This window comes from Rana temporaria, chromosome 4, assembly GCF_905171775.1.
Source record: "Rana temporaria chromosome 4, aRanTem1.1, whole genome shotgun sequence".
Lineage (NCBI taxonomy): Eukaryota > Metazoa > Chordata > Amphibia > Anura > Ranidae > Rana > Rana temporaria.
Window position 1 is genome coordinate 419,449,656 of NC_053492.1, and position 18,652 is coordinate 419,468,307.

General features: G+C 41.3%; 1 protein-coding gene across 2 annotated transcripts in view; it reads right to left on the minus strand.

Moving 5' to 3' along the window:
- Window positions 1–2,330: 2,330 nt before the first annotated feature.
- CAPN14 (calpain 14) overlaps window positions 2,331–18,652 on the minus strand; it is an 85,652-nt gene continuing 69,330 nt past the window's right edge. Inside the window, exons 19-22 of one of the 2 annotated variants that reach the window (XM_040351320.1) lie at window positions 15,921–15,999; window positions 13,799–13,915; window positions 6,281–6,336; window positions 2,331–2,598 (exon numbers count right to left, since the gene is read on the minus strand). In XM_040351320.1, coding sequence (XP_040207254.1) covers window positions 2,572–2,598; window positions 6,281–6,336; window positions 13,799–13,915; window positions 15,921–15,999 — 279 coding nt within the window. In that variant the 3' untranslated portion in view covers window positions 2,331–2,571. Of the gene's footprint in view, window positions 2,599–6,280; window positions 6,337–6,971; window positions 8,557–13,798; window positions 13,916–15,920; window positions 16,000–18,652 lie in introns of those variants that run through there. The other variant, XM_040351318.1, reaches the window with a different exon arrangement.

Sequence of the window (18,652 nt, forward strand, 5' to 3'; positions counted from 1 at the left end):
TTGACGGCTGGCTCTACCTCTGAGTGCACGGCTGAAGCCAGGAGCCAGCTGTGCCCGCCCCCTCCCATGCCTGGAGCACCAGAGGAGCAGAGACTGGTTAACCGTTTGCCGACCAGCCGCCGGCGGCAGGTTGGCTCGGCTGCGCGAGATCACGTAATATTACATCATCTCGCGAATCAGCCAATAGGGGCGCTATGCGCGCCCCCCGCTCGCCCCTGGTCCCGACGCATGTGATCACCGCCGGGCACCCACGATCGCTCGTTACAGAGCGAGAACCGGGAGCTGTGTGTGTAAACACACATCCCCGGTCCTGTAAGGGGGAGAAATGCCTGATCGTCTGTTCATACAATGTATGAACAGCGATCAGTCATTTCCCCAAGTCAGTCCACCCCCCCCTTCAGTTAGAACACACCCAGGGAACATACTTAACCCCTTCCTCGCCCCCTGGTGTTAACCCCTTCCCTGCCAGTGGCATTTTTATAGTAATCAATGCATTTTTATAGCACTGATGGCTATAAAAATGCCAATGGTCCCAAAAATGTGTCAAAAGTGTAATTTCTAGTAAAAAAAATATTAATAAAAATGCCATAAAACTATCCCCTATTTTGTTAACGCTATAACTTTTGCGCAAACCAATCAATAAACGTTTATTGCGATTTTTTTTATACAAAAAATATGTAGAAGAATACGTATCGGCCTAAACTGAGGATAAAAAATGTTTTTTTATATATTTTTTGGGGATATTTATTATAGCAAAAAGTAAAAAATATTCATTTTTTTCAAAATTGTCGCTCTATTTTTGTTTATAGCGCAAAAACTAAAAACCGCAGAGGTGATCAAATACCACCAAAATAAAGCTCTATTTGTGGGAAAAAAAGGACGCCAATTTTGTTTGGAAAACACGACCGCGCAATTGTCAGTTAAAGCGACGCAGTGCCGAATCGCAAAAAGTGGCCCGGTCATTGACCAGCAATATGGTCCGGGGCTGAAGTGGTTAAAGACAGTCACTGCTCTCCGCACTGAGTAGACTGAGAACCAGGCATCATGTGTTCGCTCAGTTTTTGGGTTTAGAGCCGACGTGGGACAGCACATTACACTGATGATACAACATAGAAGTGGGTATGGATGTTAGCTTTTTTTATAAACCAATAATTCTCCTTTAATCCCCTTTCACACTGAGGCGCTTTGCAGGTGCTATAATGCTAAAAATAGAGCGTATTTTTTTGAATTCTTATTTTAGCTCAAAGCTCTAAAATATTAGATCAAAATTCTGATTTTAGCTCAGAGGTCGGAGATATCAGCTAAAAATTAAAATTTTTTTTTCCTAGAAGTCTGAAGTTTTAGCTCAGAATTCTGATTTTAGATTACTTGTCGGAGCCTAGGTTCACACTGCTGCGAATTCAAAATCGCGGTAAAATGCGCGATTTTACCGCGATTTCGCGGCCGCGATTTGCCGCGATTTCGGCCGCAATTTAATGTAAATCGCGGCCCGAAATCGCAAAAAGTAGTACAGGAACTACTTTTTGAAATCGCAGATGCGGCATCGCACTGATTAGGACAGTGCCATTGCCGACAATTGCCGCCGATTTGAGATGCGATTTGACATGTCAAATCGCATCTCAAATCGTTCCAAATCGTACCCAGTGTGAACCAGGGCTGAAGAATTAATAAAAAATTCGGATTTGTTTCCTAGAGGTCTGAAGATTTAGTTCACAATTCTAAATTTTAAATTACTAGTCTGAAGAATCAACATAAAATTCAGATTTTATTCTGAAACACTTGTTTCTAAAGCACAAATCAGAAATATTAGTTCATGATTTTGATTTTAGTTCAGAGGGCTGGAAGTATTGGCTCCAAAATTCTGATTGTAGCTTAGATGCCTGAAGTATTAGTTTAGAATTCTGATTTTAACTAAAAGATTAGCTGCCATTTTTTGTCTTAGTTTCTTATTTAATCTCAACTAGAAGATAATGATATGAGGAACATTTACTGTAGAGATTTTTGGAACAAAGACTTTGCATCAGCAGAATGATAGTGTGCTTTTAAATATTTTTCACAAATTTAGGGGCAGAATTTTGTTATTTTGTTATATGTATACACAGCTACAGAATATTGGACTGGAAGATGCGGGAAACTGTAAAGCTGAACCAAGACGTAGTAGGATACACAAATATTTTATTTAAAACTGAGCATTTAGCTGCTTGCCAGAGTTTTACTTTTAACAGAGGACAAATTTAATCCTACCTGGAATATTTAGTAAAATACAAAAAAAAAACATAGCTATAATAAAGTTTATAAAAATATAAAAAATAAAATATAAAAACCCTCACCTTTATAGACATTAGGCACGCTGTGACATACCGTAGTTGACTCCAAAAATAAATAAATATATAAAAAATAAATATATAACACCAATAGAGTAAAATCATTAAAAATCGCTGGCTTGTTGAAATGTCTTCGGACAATAAATCATTTCTCAAAAATGAGTCAAAAAGACTTTTCAAAAAATGTTTGCAATAGTCTTATATTGTTGATTTAAGATCAGAAGGGAGCAGGGCCGTGTTGTCATCCTCAGGCATACAACGTCAACATCATCCACTAAGGATAAAAATAATTTCTTTTGTTAGTCAAAGTCATTAATTTTAAAATGTTAAACTTAAATTTAGATTTACAATTTCATATATACTATTTATCTTTAACGCATTTTCTTAATTATCTTTTCTTCTGTAAAAAAAAATTCCAGTTTGGATTTTGTCAATTTCTTTTTCAGACTTTTTCACATTTTTCTAAAATATCTTTTCTCTGAGCTGTGTAAAAAAGTATGGGAGCTAGAAATAGGATTTTTAGGATGCGATATATATACACACATACACACATTATATTGTCAAAAGTATTGGGATGCACATGAACTTTAATGGCATCCCAGTCTTAGTACGTAGGGTTCAATATTGAGTTGTCCCACCCTTTGCAGCTATAACAGCTTCAACTCTTCTGGGAAGGCTGTACACTAGGTTTAGGGGTGTGTCTATGGGAATATTTGACCATTCTTGTGAGGTCAGGCACTGATGTTGGACAAGAAGGCCTGGCTTGCAGTCTCTGCTCTAATTCATCCCAAAGGTGTTCTATCCATGTCTTTATGGACCTTGCTTTGTGCACTGGTCCAAATCATTTGGTGGAGGAGGGATTATGGTGTGGGGTTGTTTTTCAGGGGTTGGACTTGGCCCCTTAGTTCCAGTGAAAGGAACTCCTAAGGCATCAGCATACCAAGACATTTTGGACAATTTCATGCTCCCAACTTGTGGTAACAATGTGGTAACATTTTGGGGATGGCCCCTTCCTATTCCAACCCGACTGCGCACCAGTGCACAAAGCAAGGTCCATAAAGACATAGATGAGCGAGTTTGGGGTGGAGGAACTTGACTGGCCTGCACCTCAACCCGATAGAACACCTTTGGGATGAATTAGAGTGGAGACTGCAAGCCAGGCCTTCTCTCCGACATCAGTGTCTGACCTCACAAATGCTCTTCTGGAAGAATGATCAAACATTCCCATAGACACTCCTAAACCTTGTGGACAGCCTTCCCAGAAGAGTTGAAGCTGTTAGAGCTGCAAAGGGTGGGCCAACTCAATATTGAACCATACTGACTAAGACTGGGATGCCATTAAAGTTAATGTGCGTGTAAAGGCAGGAGTCCCAATACTTTTGACAATATAGTGTGTGTTTGTGTGTGTGTGTATATATATATATATATATATATATATACACCGTATTTATCGGCTTATAACATGCACAGGCGAATAACACGCACCCTAACTTTATGAGGGAAGTTTCAGGATATGACACGCAGGCACAGTTTACCTTCTATTTTCAGGGTAAAAAAGCGAGTGTTATACGCCAATAAATACAGTATATATATATTTATATATATATATATATATATATATATATATATATACACACACACACATGTATTTTCTTCTTTCTAATGTTACTGTCTATCCAAGGGCCTCCTTCTCCTCCAGTCTGCTTGTCAGAACACCACAGTTTGGTAAATCTACCAACTTTTGAACTCATCCTGGAATGGCCATGCCAAAACTTGCCACAAACTAAACTGCAAGACAGCATACAACAGGCAACATACCAGGCCCAATACCACTGTGCCATCTACTATGTACTACTTGATTGTTTACCTACCTACTGTATATACAATATTAGGTGTTGGGCCCAATAGCAGTTGCATGGCTATGGCTTGCTTGGGGACAAGGACAGTCACCTTATCACTATAGATGCCAAAGAGGTGGCATATCTATCTAATAATGAGAAGTGTCTAATTCATGTAGCTTCAGCCTTTAAATTATTCACAACACTGCAACCATTCATGCTAAAATGTTAATGGCTTAATATGTCAATACAGCCCCTGTGCAGACACATAACACTCATTCAGTGCTCAGATCTTCCCTATAGAGGGCCATTCATCTTCACCTTTTGACTCGATGAATTGAAAGTCAAAGAAAAATACAGTTATTAACATCCACTAATTATACCGCATGAATCACGCAGACACTAATCACTGTTGAGCTCTGTACTTTAGACTGGGATATATTCAGCCCTTGTGGCTTTCCTATGACATCGCTAAAGTACCCTCCATTACTTTGCATGATCCGATATGTCAGAAACACATTTGGAGGATTTATAAAAAAGCACATCATTTTCCACTATACTATTACCAATTGGATGAGTTAAAACTTCAAGCTTGCATGAAAATGGAGGAAGTTCAGAATCGCTTTAAAGCATTTGCTCCCAAGAAACCATTTGATTGCCATTGACAGGGTCAGTAATTAAAGTGGACATACCATCAGATACTGTATATTTTGTCATTATAGCTTCATGCATGCTATGCAATATACACATGTCACACATCCAGGTATTTATTACCTCACCCAGAGATCAGAGTACCCCCCCCCCCATAACAATTCTCCAGGGTCACCTTCTACATCCTTGACTGAGATGCCAGCTTACAGATAACATGATCTTGTAAATCCTGGTGACTGTGCAGTTCTTTCACCTTGTGATGTACTACAAAGTTACAATGCACTCTGATCATAGAAGGAGAGAAGACTGAAGAAATGCTTCCTCCTGCCTGCAGCAAACTGATGGTATCATCTCAGAGTCATTAATAACTTCAAGGATGCTTTTTTAATGACATAAAGTGAACCCTATCTAAAAAAATTATATTGTTAATATGTATTGCGATATGGCAAAAACGTACTCATGCAGAGTTGTATAACTGATAGGTCCACTTTAATTTATTTTATTGCCCTGTAGAACGAAATAAGCAATTGCCTTGCTGCTGTTTTATTTTAGATTCTTTTAGATCAGTGGTCTCCAAACTGTGGCCCAAGGTCTATATGAGGCCTTTTGCTTGCCTTTATCCAATCCTTGGGGCGCTATTCCTCCTACTGACACCAATTATGGGGAACTATTCCTCCCACGAACACCACCAAAAAGGGCATAATTCTTGATGCTGACACCAATGGGGCACTTTTCCTGCCATTGGCACCAATAATGTGGCACTATTCCTCCCTCTTACCCCAACAATGGGGCACTATTCCTCCCACTGGCACCAGTGATAGGGCACTATTCCACTCATGGACACCAATGATGGGACACTATTCCTTCCACTGACACCAATGATGTGGTATTGTTCCTCCCACTAAAGATGGCACATTGTTTACTCCCACTGACACCAGGAAATTTTCTACTCCCACTGGCCACAATACAGCCCCCCTGAAATCTGAAGGACAGTAAACTGGCCCCTTGTTTAGAATGTTTAGACAGTGTTTGTTAAACTTATGGCCAAAATAATTTACTAAACACCATAACCTAATGATGTATTTGGTACAAATGAAAAACCCAAAGCTATTTCATGTGATACTGTTTTGCACATTCATAAACTGAGAGACAGCATGCTAATGCTTTAGTTAATTGACCCTTAGCTTTATTACATGCTACTGTTTTGTACACTTAGAAGCTTGGGGCAGCATGTGAACTCATTTGACAATATAACTAGAAGCAGAGGAGCCCCCCTGGAGGAACACACATCATTAAAAAACAATGTTTTACATTGTCTGCACTACCAGTGAAAAAATAAACCCAGGGAATTTTATTTTTTTTATGATAAATAATAACTTTTTTTATATAAAATAATATTTTTAATAATAAAAAAAAGTTTGGCGATCCAGAATTGCAAAGAGAAATGAAGAATTACAGTATGCATACCTCGGCCTCCTGGAGATAGATCCCTTTTCCATCTTGACTTAAGTTTTTAAACATCTCTGCAATTAACAGAAAGTTTTTTTTATACATTAAAGAGAAAGCCAACAGCAATGATGACAACCATCCATAGCAACCAACCAAATTTTTGCATTCATTGGCGTAGACAGCATACAACGCAATGAATGTTGCTATGGGGTCTCAGAGAACAGCACTCAATACCTTGCTAAAAATAATAAAATGTATAAATTGCAACATTTTGTCAATGTCTATTTAAAGCTTTTAGGAAGGTTAGATGGGTGATTTACAACATTTTCAGTAATAATCTTGAACGTAAAAATTGTATCTATTTACATTAGTGGTCAGTAGAGAACTGACCCTTTACATTGGTGGTTAATGGAAAATTGCCACCTTGGATTATTGCCAATGTTGCTCACTGTCCAAGGAACTCCTAGCATGTACAGGAGTATATAAATCCATCAGTGAGACCCAGAGGAGTTGCCAATCACAATAAAGGTTTATAAAGAACGAGTACCCCCCCAAAGTAGGTACTAGGGACTTTGAAGGCAACAAAAGAGAGAGAATATGAACTAAGAATATGTAAATAATATTTATAAAAATGATTTACATATTCTTTGTTCATATTCTCTCTCTTTTGTTGCCTTCAAAGTCCCTAGTACCTACTTTGGGGGTACTCGTTCTTTATATAGCATGCACAGGAGGAACCCTATGGCTGGGTTTTCCCCATCCAAAGTGAGGTCGATGGAGAAATCCTCCTCGCTGTGTTATTGCATTGGATTGGTGGAAACAGCTATAGATGGATCCAAATTTGGTCAGTCCCTGCTGAACCAGCTGAATTTTGATCCATCTATGGCCAGCTTATGGCTTCACGGAACCCTGGTTAGGAAAGGCTACTTTAAAGCATTTGATCATTTTTGAATGATTTGTAACTGATGGTCACTTTTCATCTCCATCTGGAGTTCTGATGTAATGGTTCTAAAGCACCCATCTGACTTCAATATAAACAAGCAATCATATGCATTAATCAGGTTGGCCTGATTAATCTGAATCAGTTTGGCCAAGAATTGATTGGGTTTCATTAATTCATGCACTTTACTAACTTGGATTGGCAGGGATTTATTCACCAAACGACTTGACTTGCTTAGATTTATGGATTGATTATTGTAGTATTTTCACTGGATGGGTGATTAAAGGGTCAGTCCACCCAATGCTGATATTTCAGTTTTTAATAAATCTCATGGTTCCTTTTCTCTGGGACTCTACCGGAGAGCTTTGCACTGAGATCCTGGATGTGTGCTTATTGATATTTCTTATTATTACAGGTATTTATATGGCACCGGCAACTTACGTAGCGCTTTAGATAATGTACATTCACAGTCCCTGCCCTCAAGGAGCTTACAAGCTAAGGTCCCTGAGGTGTTCCCACAATTATTTATTTAATATATTTTTGAGAATGTAACAAATGGAACTGGAACGTATAAAGGTGGACAGGAATACCCAAAACTTCTAAGTAGACATGAACAGAGAAACTCCTAGGTGGACGTGAAATGGAGAGTCAGAATTGATGATCTTGCTGTAGGAGTACCCAAGACATAAGCAGCTAGAGGTAGGGGATAAAATATTACTATTGGGTGGACTGACCATTTAAATGCACACACTTTAGATGTGTGGCTAACATGCCTTTGATAGCAAAGCAATTGGACTGAAAGATCATTGGTAGGTTTACCTTTTATCAATTTCGTAGATTTAAGCAATAAAACAAAGCTAAGTCCAACCTCATTGTAAAAAGTGCGATAAAAAAATATAGAAACCATTTAGAAAAGGAACTGATAACATAAAAAAATACATTTTTGGCTATTATGAATTTTGATACTTGATTGTTGAACTTTGCAGTGGTTTATTGAATAAGCTCTTTGACTGTGCCGCCTTCAATAAGGCAAAGCACAAAGTGCAAGATATGCTATTAAGTACTAACCAATTAGAATAATTTTTTTCATGGTTCTGATGGATATATTGTAAACTGACAAATATGATTGGTTATTATAATTAATAGCATGACATTACTCTTTGCACTTAATATATAAGCCTCTAAACATTTCCTAAACTTTCCAAAATTCTCATGAATGTCCCTTCCCCACGTCATACCTGTACCGCTGGTGGGCGGTGACGATAGTACAAAGTGGGGTAGGGACTGGTGGAGGCATGCCCAGATGATCGTGAAGCCGGCGGCAAGGACAAGGTTCGGCGAAGAGTACGAGACCCTGCAAAGGGGAGGAGGAGCACAGCGTGCATTAGTGAACAATGCACAGCTGCCAACAACAGGGGGCAGTACTGCTCCCAATTGACTCCTCCCTCCCCCCATGGGACCGCTGGCATTAGCCTGCAGCAGACGATAATTCCCATCAGACTCCAGGCCTTGTCTCCTGGTTACCATTAATTCAGTCATTTTGTATACCTAGAACTAAACACTTGCAAGAAATCTCATTAGACAATTGGACTACTGATGACGATTTGCAGCAATTAAGTAAACAATCTGAAATTTTAGATATTAAATTAAAGGTTGATCATCTCCAAATAGCAAAGAAATATGGGTTGTCATTTAAAGTGCTACTAAACCCACAACGGTAAAATCAGTCTGTATATGCAGTAAAGCATGCTTGTTATACTCACTGTGGAACCTAAAGGGTTAATCCTCTGCATTGTGTAAAAATGATATTTGATTCTGCCTTCTCTGATCCTCCCCTTCTTCCACAGTCCCCAATACATCTGACAGTAGAACAGAGCCTTGGGGCACTCTGCACATGCTCAGTATAGTGTGTATTGCTAGAGAGATTTTTTTTCTTGGGAGGGTGCATGTGATCAGCACAGGGCCAATCAGCACTCTCCAGACAGAGAATCAGGGGTCATGCAGCCTCACAGGACAGTCAGAGGAGAATAAAAACTCCTCCTACACGCTTTAACCAGTGCTAGGCTGGACTCTGATAATAGTCACAAGATTGCTATATATTGCTGATGAGAAAAGGTATTTAGCAGTTTATATTTACTAAAATAATTACATTTCCATGTTTTGAGTACTGAGGGAGACCAGATATAGTGAATGCAGGCCCATGGGTTTAGTAACACTTTGAAGCAAACTCGTACAAATTTAAATGCTAAGTAAAAAGGAACGTGGGCTGTAGAAAAGATTAAAGCTCAGCTGAACTTTCAGTTTAAATCAAGTAAATACATTCCAGATGCATCAAATCAAAAGATGGGCAAAGAGTTAGTGCTGGTTCACACTACAGCGACTTGGGATCCGACTTGTCAGACCTCAAATCGCCCAAAGTCGCTTGACATAAGAAATTCCATTATAGTGAATGAGAGCCGTCTTAATGTACACTACTGAAGTCGCTCCGACTTCAGAAAAGGTTCCTGTGCTACTTCAAGGCGACTTCTAGGCGACCTGTACCCATAGATTTCAGTGGCAACTTTACAGGAAAAGAAAATAGTTTACCCAGGCAAACCCCTCCCTCCCACAGAGCTGATTATTCTGTGATTGGCCACAGCTAAAGTCGCCTGTCCTGGAGGCAACTTTAAGTCGCTTTGTAAGTTGCTCCAAGTCACGCTGAAGTCACCTCCAATTTGCCGTGCAAAGTCACGCTGTAAGTCGGGTTGCCCCTGTGTGAACCGGCACTTAAGGTTTGTTTCCTTTGGCAAACAGCTACACCCTTAGCAGAAAAGCCTGTCCTCTGCCAGCATGCTGCAGAGCAAGCCCCAATCAGCAAATGTCATACTTCTTGCTGATTGGGGAGTCCTAGCTCAGACTTAGCAGGGGGCATGTCGGACCTCTGCAAAGAAGCCATTGCATCCACACAGAGAGCAAGGGTCCTTCTCTGCAGCATGCTGGCAATTGTTAATCTTTTTTACTCAGGATTTCTAAAGAAAAACAGCTGTAAGAGCCAATTTAGATCTTCATATATTTGTGAATTGGAGAGGATGGAAAAAGCCATTGACCAAGGCTTGCTAATACCTGTTGCCAGCACATCAAAACACATGCTTTATGTGTTTTGAAGCATTGCCTTTGACTCCTATGGGCCTCCCAATGCACTAAAATGTAGAAAAATTAACATGTTATTTTTTAATTAACAAAGCGTAGGGGTAGGGAGCAGCATGGTGCCCTGGCTGCAAAAAATACATTTAAAGGTAGAGGTGGATGAGAACATCCACAATGTACAATCAGATCTGGTGGGTAGGCACAGCCAACCAGAGCTACTTACAAACAGTAGCAGAGGATCATAATCTTGAAATGATGCCAACGGCTTCAGCAGGGAGGAACGGGAATGCAACCTGTCCACACCCAAATGGGAGGCTTCCTATTTGGATATAGTATAGTCCCTGCACTTTCCTCACTCATTAATAACCTTTCCCTGCTGCTATAAGTTGTCCCTGCCAGACAAAGAACCTGTCCCTGCACTAGCCACTCGCACAAAGTGCGCCAAACTTGGGAGCCAGATTATTAAATAGACACTGCCTGACCCAAGATTGCTGCATTCACGTGGAGTGCCAGCATCCAATCAGAGAGCTGTTCCCCTGTTGACTGCAGGAAATCATAGGAGAACAAAGTTCCTTACCCCTTCTGCATTAGTTGGACGCCTACAGTAGGGAACAGTAAGGTCGCCCTGGGACTTTTGTGTTTTGTTGTACATTATTGGGATGGAGGCGTCTTACGGGTGACACCAGACCATTTCTCTCTTTTCGCCTACAGTAGGGAGTACACACTGAAAATATTTTAATTATAGTGAATTAGCACACATGCATTTTTGAGCACTGGAATACATGCATTTAAATGCAGCAGTGTAAACAGGCTCTCGGAAACACGCGGTCGGAATTTCCGACAACAAATGTTTGAGAGCTGGTTCTCAATTTTTCCGACAACAAAAGTTCAGATTGTCTGTATGCAATTCCGATGCACAAAAATCCATGCATGCTCGGAATCAATTCGACACATGCTCGGAATCATTTGTGTATGCAAGACAAGTTTGAGTCAACATTCCGTCGGAAAAAAATCCACGGTTTTGTTATTGGAATGTTCGATTGTTTGTACACGGCATTAGACTTTTTGATGTTTTGGGGAATATATGTAGCTGATTTAAATTGAAGCTTAGTCCTACTCTAAAAAAGGAAACTTTTAAAAGTTCCCTTTTCACTCATTTCCAATAATAAGACCACCCTTTTTACACACAATGATGAAAATATAATGAAATATAAATACAATAAAACAATATGAAACAACAACAAAAAAAAGATGAATAACAATAAATTGTTCATTAAGTCACTGTTAAAGTGGTTGTAAACCCACTTTTTGACTTTTACCTACAGGTAAGCCTATAATAAGGCTTACCTGTAGGTATAAAGAATATCTCCTAAACCTGTAGGGTTTAGGAGATATTCCCCTCGCAATGCGCCGCTGATTGCAGCGGCGCATGCGCAGGAGGGAATCCACGGCGAAAGGAACGGCAGCCGCCAACCCTTGCCGATTTTAAATCACCCGCACGCGCGGGAATGACGTCATCGCCGCTCCAGCCAATCACAGCGCTGGAGCGGCGATACCCGGAAGACACGCCGGAGCAAGATGACATCTCGCTCGGCGTGGACCAGGTAAGTGTTCTTCACCTCGTTCCGAGGTAAGTATTTCATAATCAGCTAGTATGCAGTGCATAATAGCAGATTATGCCTTTTGCCTTGCAGGTTTGAAGAAAAAAAAATTGTTTATGCGGTTTACAACCGCTTTAAGAGTACTGAGCATGCACAAGAATCTATAGCAGCCAATCAGTCAGCTGTTTGCAGATTAGCTGCAATAGGTTATGCATTGGAGTTGATTTACTAAAGACAAATCCATTCTGCACTACAAGTGCACTGTACAGTGGCCTAGCGTGAGAGGTGCGGGGCCCTGTGATTGGGCGAATGGGGTCATGTGCAGCGGCAGGGCTGGCCTGTCCTTGATCGCTAGTGAGTGGGGCTGGCCTCCGCTTAGCTGTGAGCAGCTGCTATCTTCCCCCCCTCCTCTGGAGTCCCGACCGAATCCCAGATCGTTTCCCTATTGTGGCAGGCAGTCTGGCACTGAGACAGACCGCAGAGACAGAGCAGATGGAAGAAAAGTCGGTGAGTGAGAAACTCCCTCGTGAGTCCCGTTGCTGGCCCGGGGGGAGTGGACATGGTCTGGGGAGAGGGAGCAGCTAGTAAGTTAGTGTAGTGTGTAGTGGGCAGTTTAGTGTGTAGTGTAGTGGGCAGTTTAGTGTGTAGTGTAGTGGGCAGTTTAGTGTGTAGTTTAGTGTGTAGAGTAGTGCGCAGTTTTGTGTGTAGTGTAGTGGTTAGTGTAAGAATCAGGTAGGTCAGTGCAGTGGTCAGTGTAGGAACTAGGTAGGTCAGTACTTGTAGGAAGGGAAGGGACTTGGGGAGTGCTAAAGTCTGCAGGTTAGGGGCGCAAATTACTTGCCTTGCTCCGCGCGCTGACAACCCACGCTATGCCACTGGCACTGCAAGCAGGACTCAAGTCCTGCGGGAACGCGTGGGAATGGAGTCCCTGCACTTTTTTCACAGCAGGAACGCAGTTCCCTTTGCAAGACTAGAGCAGTCGAGCCGCCCGAGCCAATCCTTCACTAAGCGCCGATGCCCAGCTTGAATCACTGTCAGGGGCAGGCGAACCTTAGTAATCCTTTATGTTACTGGCCGCTTCCTGTATATGGATTCATCGGGTAGTGTGCGGGTATTCCGTCACTTCCTCTATGCCGCAATGTCTCCTGGGAGCTTTTGTCATTGTTCCCAGGAGACATTGCGGAGGTCTGCCGCGAGTTATCGCGGGATTTAGAAAGAAATTGCTTAAAGGTCCCGCGACCTCTGCATTACTAAACCAATGCGGTTTAGTAATTATACATATGTGCGTATCATTTTTTTTTTTTGGTGGGGGAGTGGATCTTGGGTGGGGGTTCCCACACTTTTTTCCCCAGGACTTGACCCCTGACTGCAAGTGCACTTGGAAGTGCACTCGCTGTAAATCTGAGGGAAAAATCTGAAACCAGGGGAAGCGCTGCTGATTTTATAATCCAATCATGTGCAAGCAAAAATGCTGTTTTTTTATTTTCCTTGCATGTCCCCCTCAGATCTAAAGCAGCTGCACTTCCAAGTGTAGTGCAAAGTGGAGTTGGCTTTAGTAAATAAACCCCAATGTTCCCTGATGCAAGCACGGCTCTCCGACACTTGCTGTTTCTGAATGCGGCTCACAAGCTGACATTCTGGGGTCATGGATTCCTCATATAACCTCCAGGGAATATCTGCACCCTAAAATAAATAGTCTCTTCTGTAGTATTCAACGACTGAAGTATTACTTAAGGTCCTAAATTATATTCCCATGCTTCTCTTAGCCACCATTTATCAAGTGTGAACCTTCCCCCCCACATCCCAGGAGAGCAGAAAACACCCAGGGCGATCAATGCAGTCCCATGGTCATGCTGTGCTTTGACGTACCTCCATTGATCTCCATCCTCAGCATGAGGCAGACAAAATTCTCGAAATTGATTTTCAGAGAGGAGTTGCCATATCGCAGTGCTATTAAGTTGTAAAATTGTTGGCTTAATGTTATTCCTTTTGGGAAAGAGGGGAAAAAAAGAAGACGGTAAGAGAGTGCGAATTATTAATAAAAAAATCATAACAAAAAGAAAAATAATAATGTGACTGAGGCAATCTATTTCTAACTATTGTCTGCAATTGACCATAGATCGTACAGTACTAAAGTAAAAGAGCCAGTCGTAACATATGCTCATGCTTACAGACACAGCAAACCCTACACATCTTGTACTCCTATTACTATTATTCTATCTGGAAACGCATGCTGGAAATTGTAGTTCCTCTAGGAAAGTTTTCTATTCTTGGGTTTTGCATACACTATAAAATCTAATTCAGCTATCTCCTTCAGATCTACGATCAACTATGTTGTGAAAGTCCTGATTTGATACTAAATAAATAGATTGCTTAGTTAGTAAGACCCCAATCTGGAATATGCAATTCAGTTTTGGGCTCCAGTTCTCAAAAAGGATATCAGGGAACTGGAGAAAGTGCAGAGAAGGGCAACCAAACTGATAAGAGGCATGGAGGAGCTCAGCTATGAGGAAAGATTAGAGGAACTGAATTTATTCATTGAGAAGAGGAGAATAAGGGGGGATATGATCAACATGTACAAATATATAAGGGGTCCATATGCAGTAGTGAACTTTGTGTTGAGTTATTCACTTTACAGTCAACACAAAAAACAAGGGGGCACTCTTTACGTTTAGAGGAAAAGAGATTTCATCTCCAAATACGAAAAGGTTTCTTCACAGTAAGAGCTGTGAAAATGTGGAATAGACTCCCTCCAGAGGTGGTTCTGGCCAGCTCAGTAGATTGCTTTAAGAAAGGTCTGGATACTTTCCTAAATGTACATAATATAACCGAGTACTGACATTTATAGGTAAAGTTGATATGGGGAAAATCCAATTGCCTCTCGGGTAATCAGGAAGGAATTTTTTCCACTGCTGTAGCAAACTGCCTGTTCATTAGGGGTGCCCAAGCACCCCCCCTCTCTCCAGGTTACCCCTATATACATAGCATGAATCTATCCATAGCCACTGTGGTCACCCCCTATTAATGCGTATGGCCCCTTTCGGGTCACCGGGTGCATGAATTACAGCACCATAGGCTCTAATAGGCTTCAAAATCGGGTGGGCTTGGGTCACAAAGCATGGAGCCCACCCAGGTGTGTTACAACAGCGAATTAATATTCGCTGTTGAAACACTGATCCTCAATCCAGCCAATCAGAAGTGGGTGTGAGACCAGTTTTCCAATTGGCCAAAAAGAGAAGACTACTGATTGGCTGCCGAAGAGAGAGAAAGCGAAAGCCGCCGATGTGGAGAGCAAGAGAACAAGAAACCACCTGTGATGGAGAATGGGAGGCCGCCACTGCCGAGCAGGGGGAAGTCGCTGGTGATGGGGTAAGTGCTCGTGACCAATTGATCAACCCTGGGGGAGGGGGGTGGCATACTGTTTGCCGCCTCCCAAATTTTTCTCCCACCAGCCGTCATTGCTTAACTCTTTTAAATAACAGAGGCTATGTTTTTTTTGTTTTTAACTAGGAAAGGAAAGCTAGCAAATGCAATAAAAGGGGGTCATTGACCCAGCCCTATGGGGAGCATCAACACATCGCCTTGCACTCACAGTTTTAGAATGCTGAAAGCGGAGCAATTACCAGCACTCCTGCATCATTGAGGAACTTCTAGCTCCTCGCTGGAACAGTGGTGAAGATGACTCTGACCATCATGTGACTTAGTTGAAGTTTTTGTAAATAAATGGACTGGAATAAAGCTTTACAGGGAAAATATAATGATTTGGGGTCGAGCCTAAACATTTTTAATGGATTATTTGAGCTTATACATTTTTTAATTAATGAAGCAATAAGAGACCCCATATTCTTCTCATGGCAGTCCTTAAAAGGACCGTTGACGTTGTAGAGCACCAGCAACAAGATAACAATCCTTTGTTTGAAGGAACCATAACCAATCCACTAGCAATGCCTTGTGTTTGACTTTCATGAAGGTGAAACATAACAAATTTTACCTTTCTCTTGTACAGCAGCTTGGAGGTCACTGAGCTTCAGAAATCCCGATCTGTCAATGTCTCTCCTTTGGAAAATCTCCTGTGAAAACAATGAGATTACAAGGTTAGATTTTTTTTCCCTTTTTTTTTTTCACGCTTCTTTAAAAATAGAAATGTTTTATTCCGAGTGGCTCGAGCGGTGCTCATAAATCTCAATTTCAGTCTGAGCAAACAAAACATTATATAATGCATCTGTGAAGATTAGCTGGGATTGACCTTAGGGTGGTTGCATGTTCTACAAGGGTAAATCTTGACTTCCTCTATTATTCGGAGAGAGAGGGGCGAAAGATAAAAGATTATTTATGTCACCATTGCCCGTGGTGGGTATATGTTCTTATTTAATACCGCCAGGATCTATTTATGAAGTAATTGCATCATAAACACTGGCTGGTGTCAATGGTATCAAGATTGTAATTAAATATTCTATATGTACATTCTGAGCAATATGCAGGCTATCAGGGTATAATAATGTAAGTGGCACTGTAGAGTCATTCTGTTTACTTGAAAAATCTGAATAGAAAAACAAACTTTAAAGTGAACAATTATTTCACTATAATTATTAAAGTGTAACTATAGGAAAATTTTTTTTTTTTTAGTTTTGGATGGAGTTTAGAGAGGTTAGAGCTCCTGTCAGTCTTTATTGCTGTCTGTGCCCCCTTTAAGGACATTCTCCCTCTCTATCTATGTTTACCATTATCATCAAATTCAAACCCAAAAAAAAATACAAAATTTTGGGTTGACATCAGAACAGTAAGGCCTCGTATACACGACCGTTTTCCTCGACAGAATCCATCAAGAAACCTGGTGGGAGAGATTTTTTGCAGAGGAAAACGGTCGTGTGTATGTTTTTCATCAAGAAAACTGTTGAGGAACTCGACGAGGAAAAAGAGAACAAGTTCTCTTTTTCCTCGACGGGAGTCTCAATTTCCTCATCGTGTTCCTCGTCGGGCTGGTTTTCGATGAGAGACACATTCGTGTGTATGCTAAGAAACCCGCGCATGCTCAGAATAAAGTATGAGACGGGAGAAAACCTTTGAAAAAAGTAGCGTTTGTAATGGAGATAACACATTTGTCACGCTGTAACAGTCTGAAAAGTGCAAATCGTCTCTTACTAAACTTTTACTTAACACGCAGTAACATGAGATTAGCAAAAGCAGCCCCAAGGGTTGTGCCAGTGGAATCGAACTCCCCCTGCCGTTGTATGTGTTCTACGTCACCGCGTTTGAGAACAGCGAGATTTGGTCTTGACAGTGTGTACGCAAAAAGAAAGCTTGTCAAGTTTCTCGACAAGCCTAACAAGGAACTCGGCAAGCAAAACGATGTTTCATTTATGACGAGTTCCTCGGTCGTGTGTACAAGGCCTAATAGAGTGGAAATCTTCTAATGGTGACACCCTGGGATTCCCTCGCTTTGGAGGGATTTCCTCTCACTCCCTGTTTTGACTATGGGACATGAAGTAAAGGGAATCTGCCCAATAGGACATAAATGGCTAAAATAAAACTGACAGGGGTTCTAACCCTCCCTTACTTTACTCAAAAATAGAAAAATAAATAAAGGTTTTCCTTTTAATTACACTTTAAAGTGTAATGCCACGTACAGATGATCGGACAGTCTGACAACAAAACCGTGGATTTTTTTTCTGACGGAATGTTGGCTCAAACTTGTCTTGCATACACACGGTCACACAAATGTTGTCGGAAATTCCGAACGTCAAGAACGCGGTGGCGTACAAGATGCACGACGAGCCGAGAAAAATGAAGTTCAATAGGCAGTGCGGCTCTTCTGTTTGATTCCGAGCATGCGTGGAATTTTGTGCGTTGAATTTTGTACACATGATCGGAATTTCAGACAACAAAATTTGTTGTCTTAAAATTTGAGAACCAGCTCTCAAATTTTTGTTGTCGGAAATTCCGACAGAACATGTCCGATAGAGCATACACACGGTCGGAATTTCCAACAAGAAGCTCACATCGAACATCTGTTGTTGGAAATTCCGATCGTGTGTATGTGGCATAAGTCCATTCAAATCGTTTTTATGCTTATGGATAGAGTGAGGAAGGATTGGAGTAATTGTCAAGTTTTACTGCTACTGGGACCATTTCCCTCATTTACTGTCATGGTGACAACGGTTTAACCAGACAGGAAGTGAGGAATGGTGACAGTGTTTACACCAGACAGGAATCAGGGAACAGGAAGAATGTGTATCTATTGCCAAAACTTTATATTTTACTTTTACATGTTGAGGAATGGTAAAAACTTCTGAGTCCCAGCTGAGCAGGCGGATGACAGGTCCAGGTCCTATGCAGAGTGGACACAGACACAACCCTCTCTACAAACTGCACATCCATTTCCATCCAAATGTCATACAATCTGCCGGTCGGATGGCGAACTTAACCCCTTCCGTCTGTTTTTTTGCGGACCGGATTGGATATCAGCGGGTGACAGTGGACACATGTTCACTGACATCCACTGCCCATAGAGAACAATGGGGGGTCCAATCAGGTCCGCCTGAAAACGGACCGCTGGTGTGAAAAGGGCCTAAGAAAAGGGTTCCTCCTGGAAGATTTGCCCCCACTTCCTGTTCTGGCAACAAATATAATATTTTGGATCATATCACTTATCAATTGGTATTCAGTGGCAATGGTCACCAGGACAAGAAAAGGGGCGAATCTCTTTAGAGAAACAGACAGCAG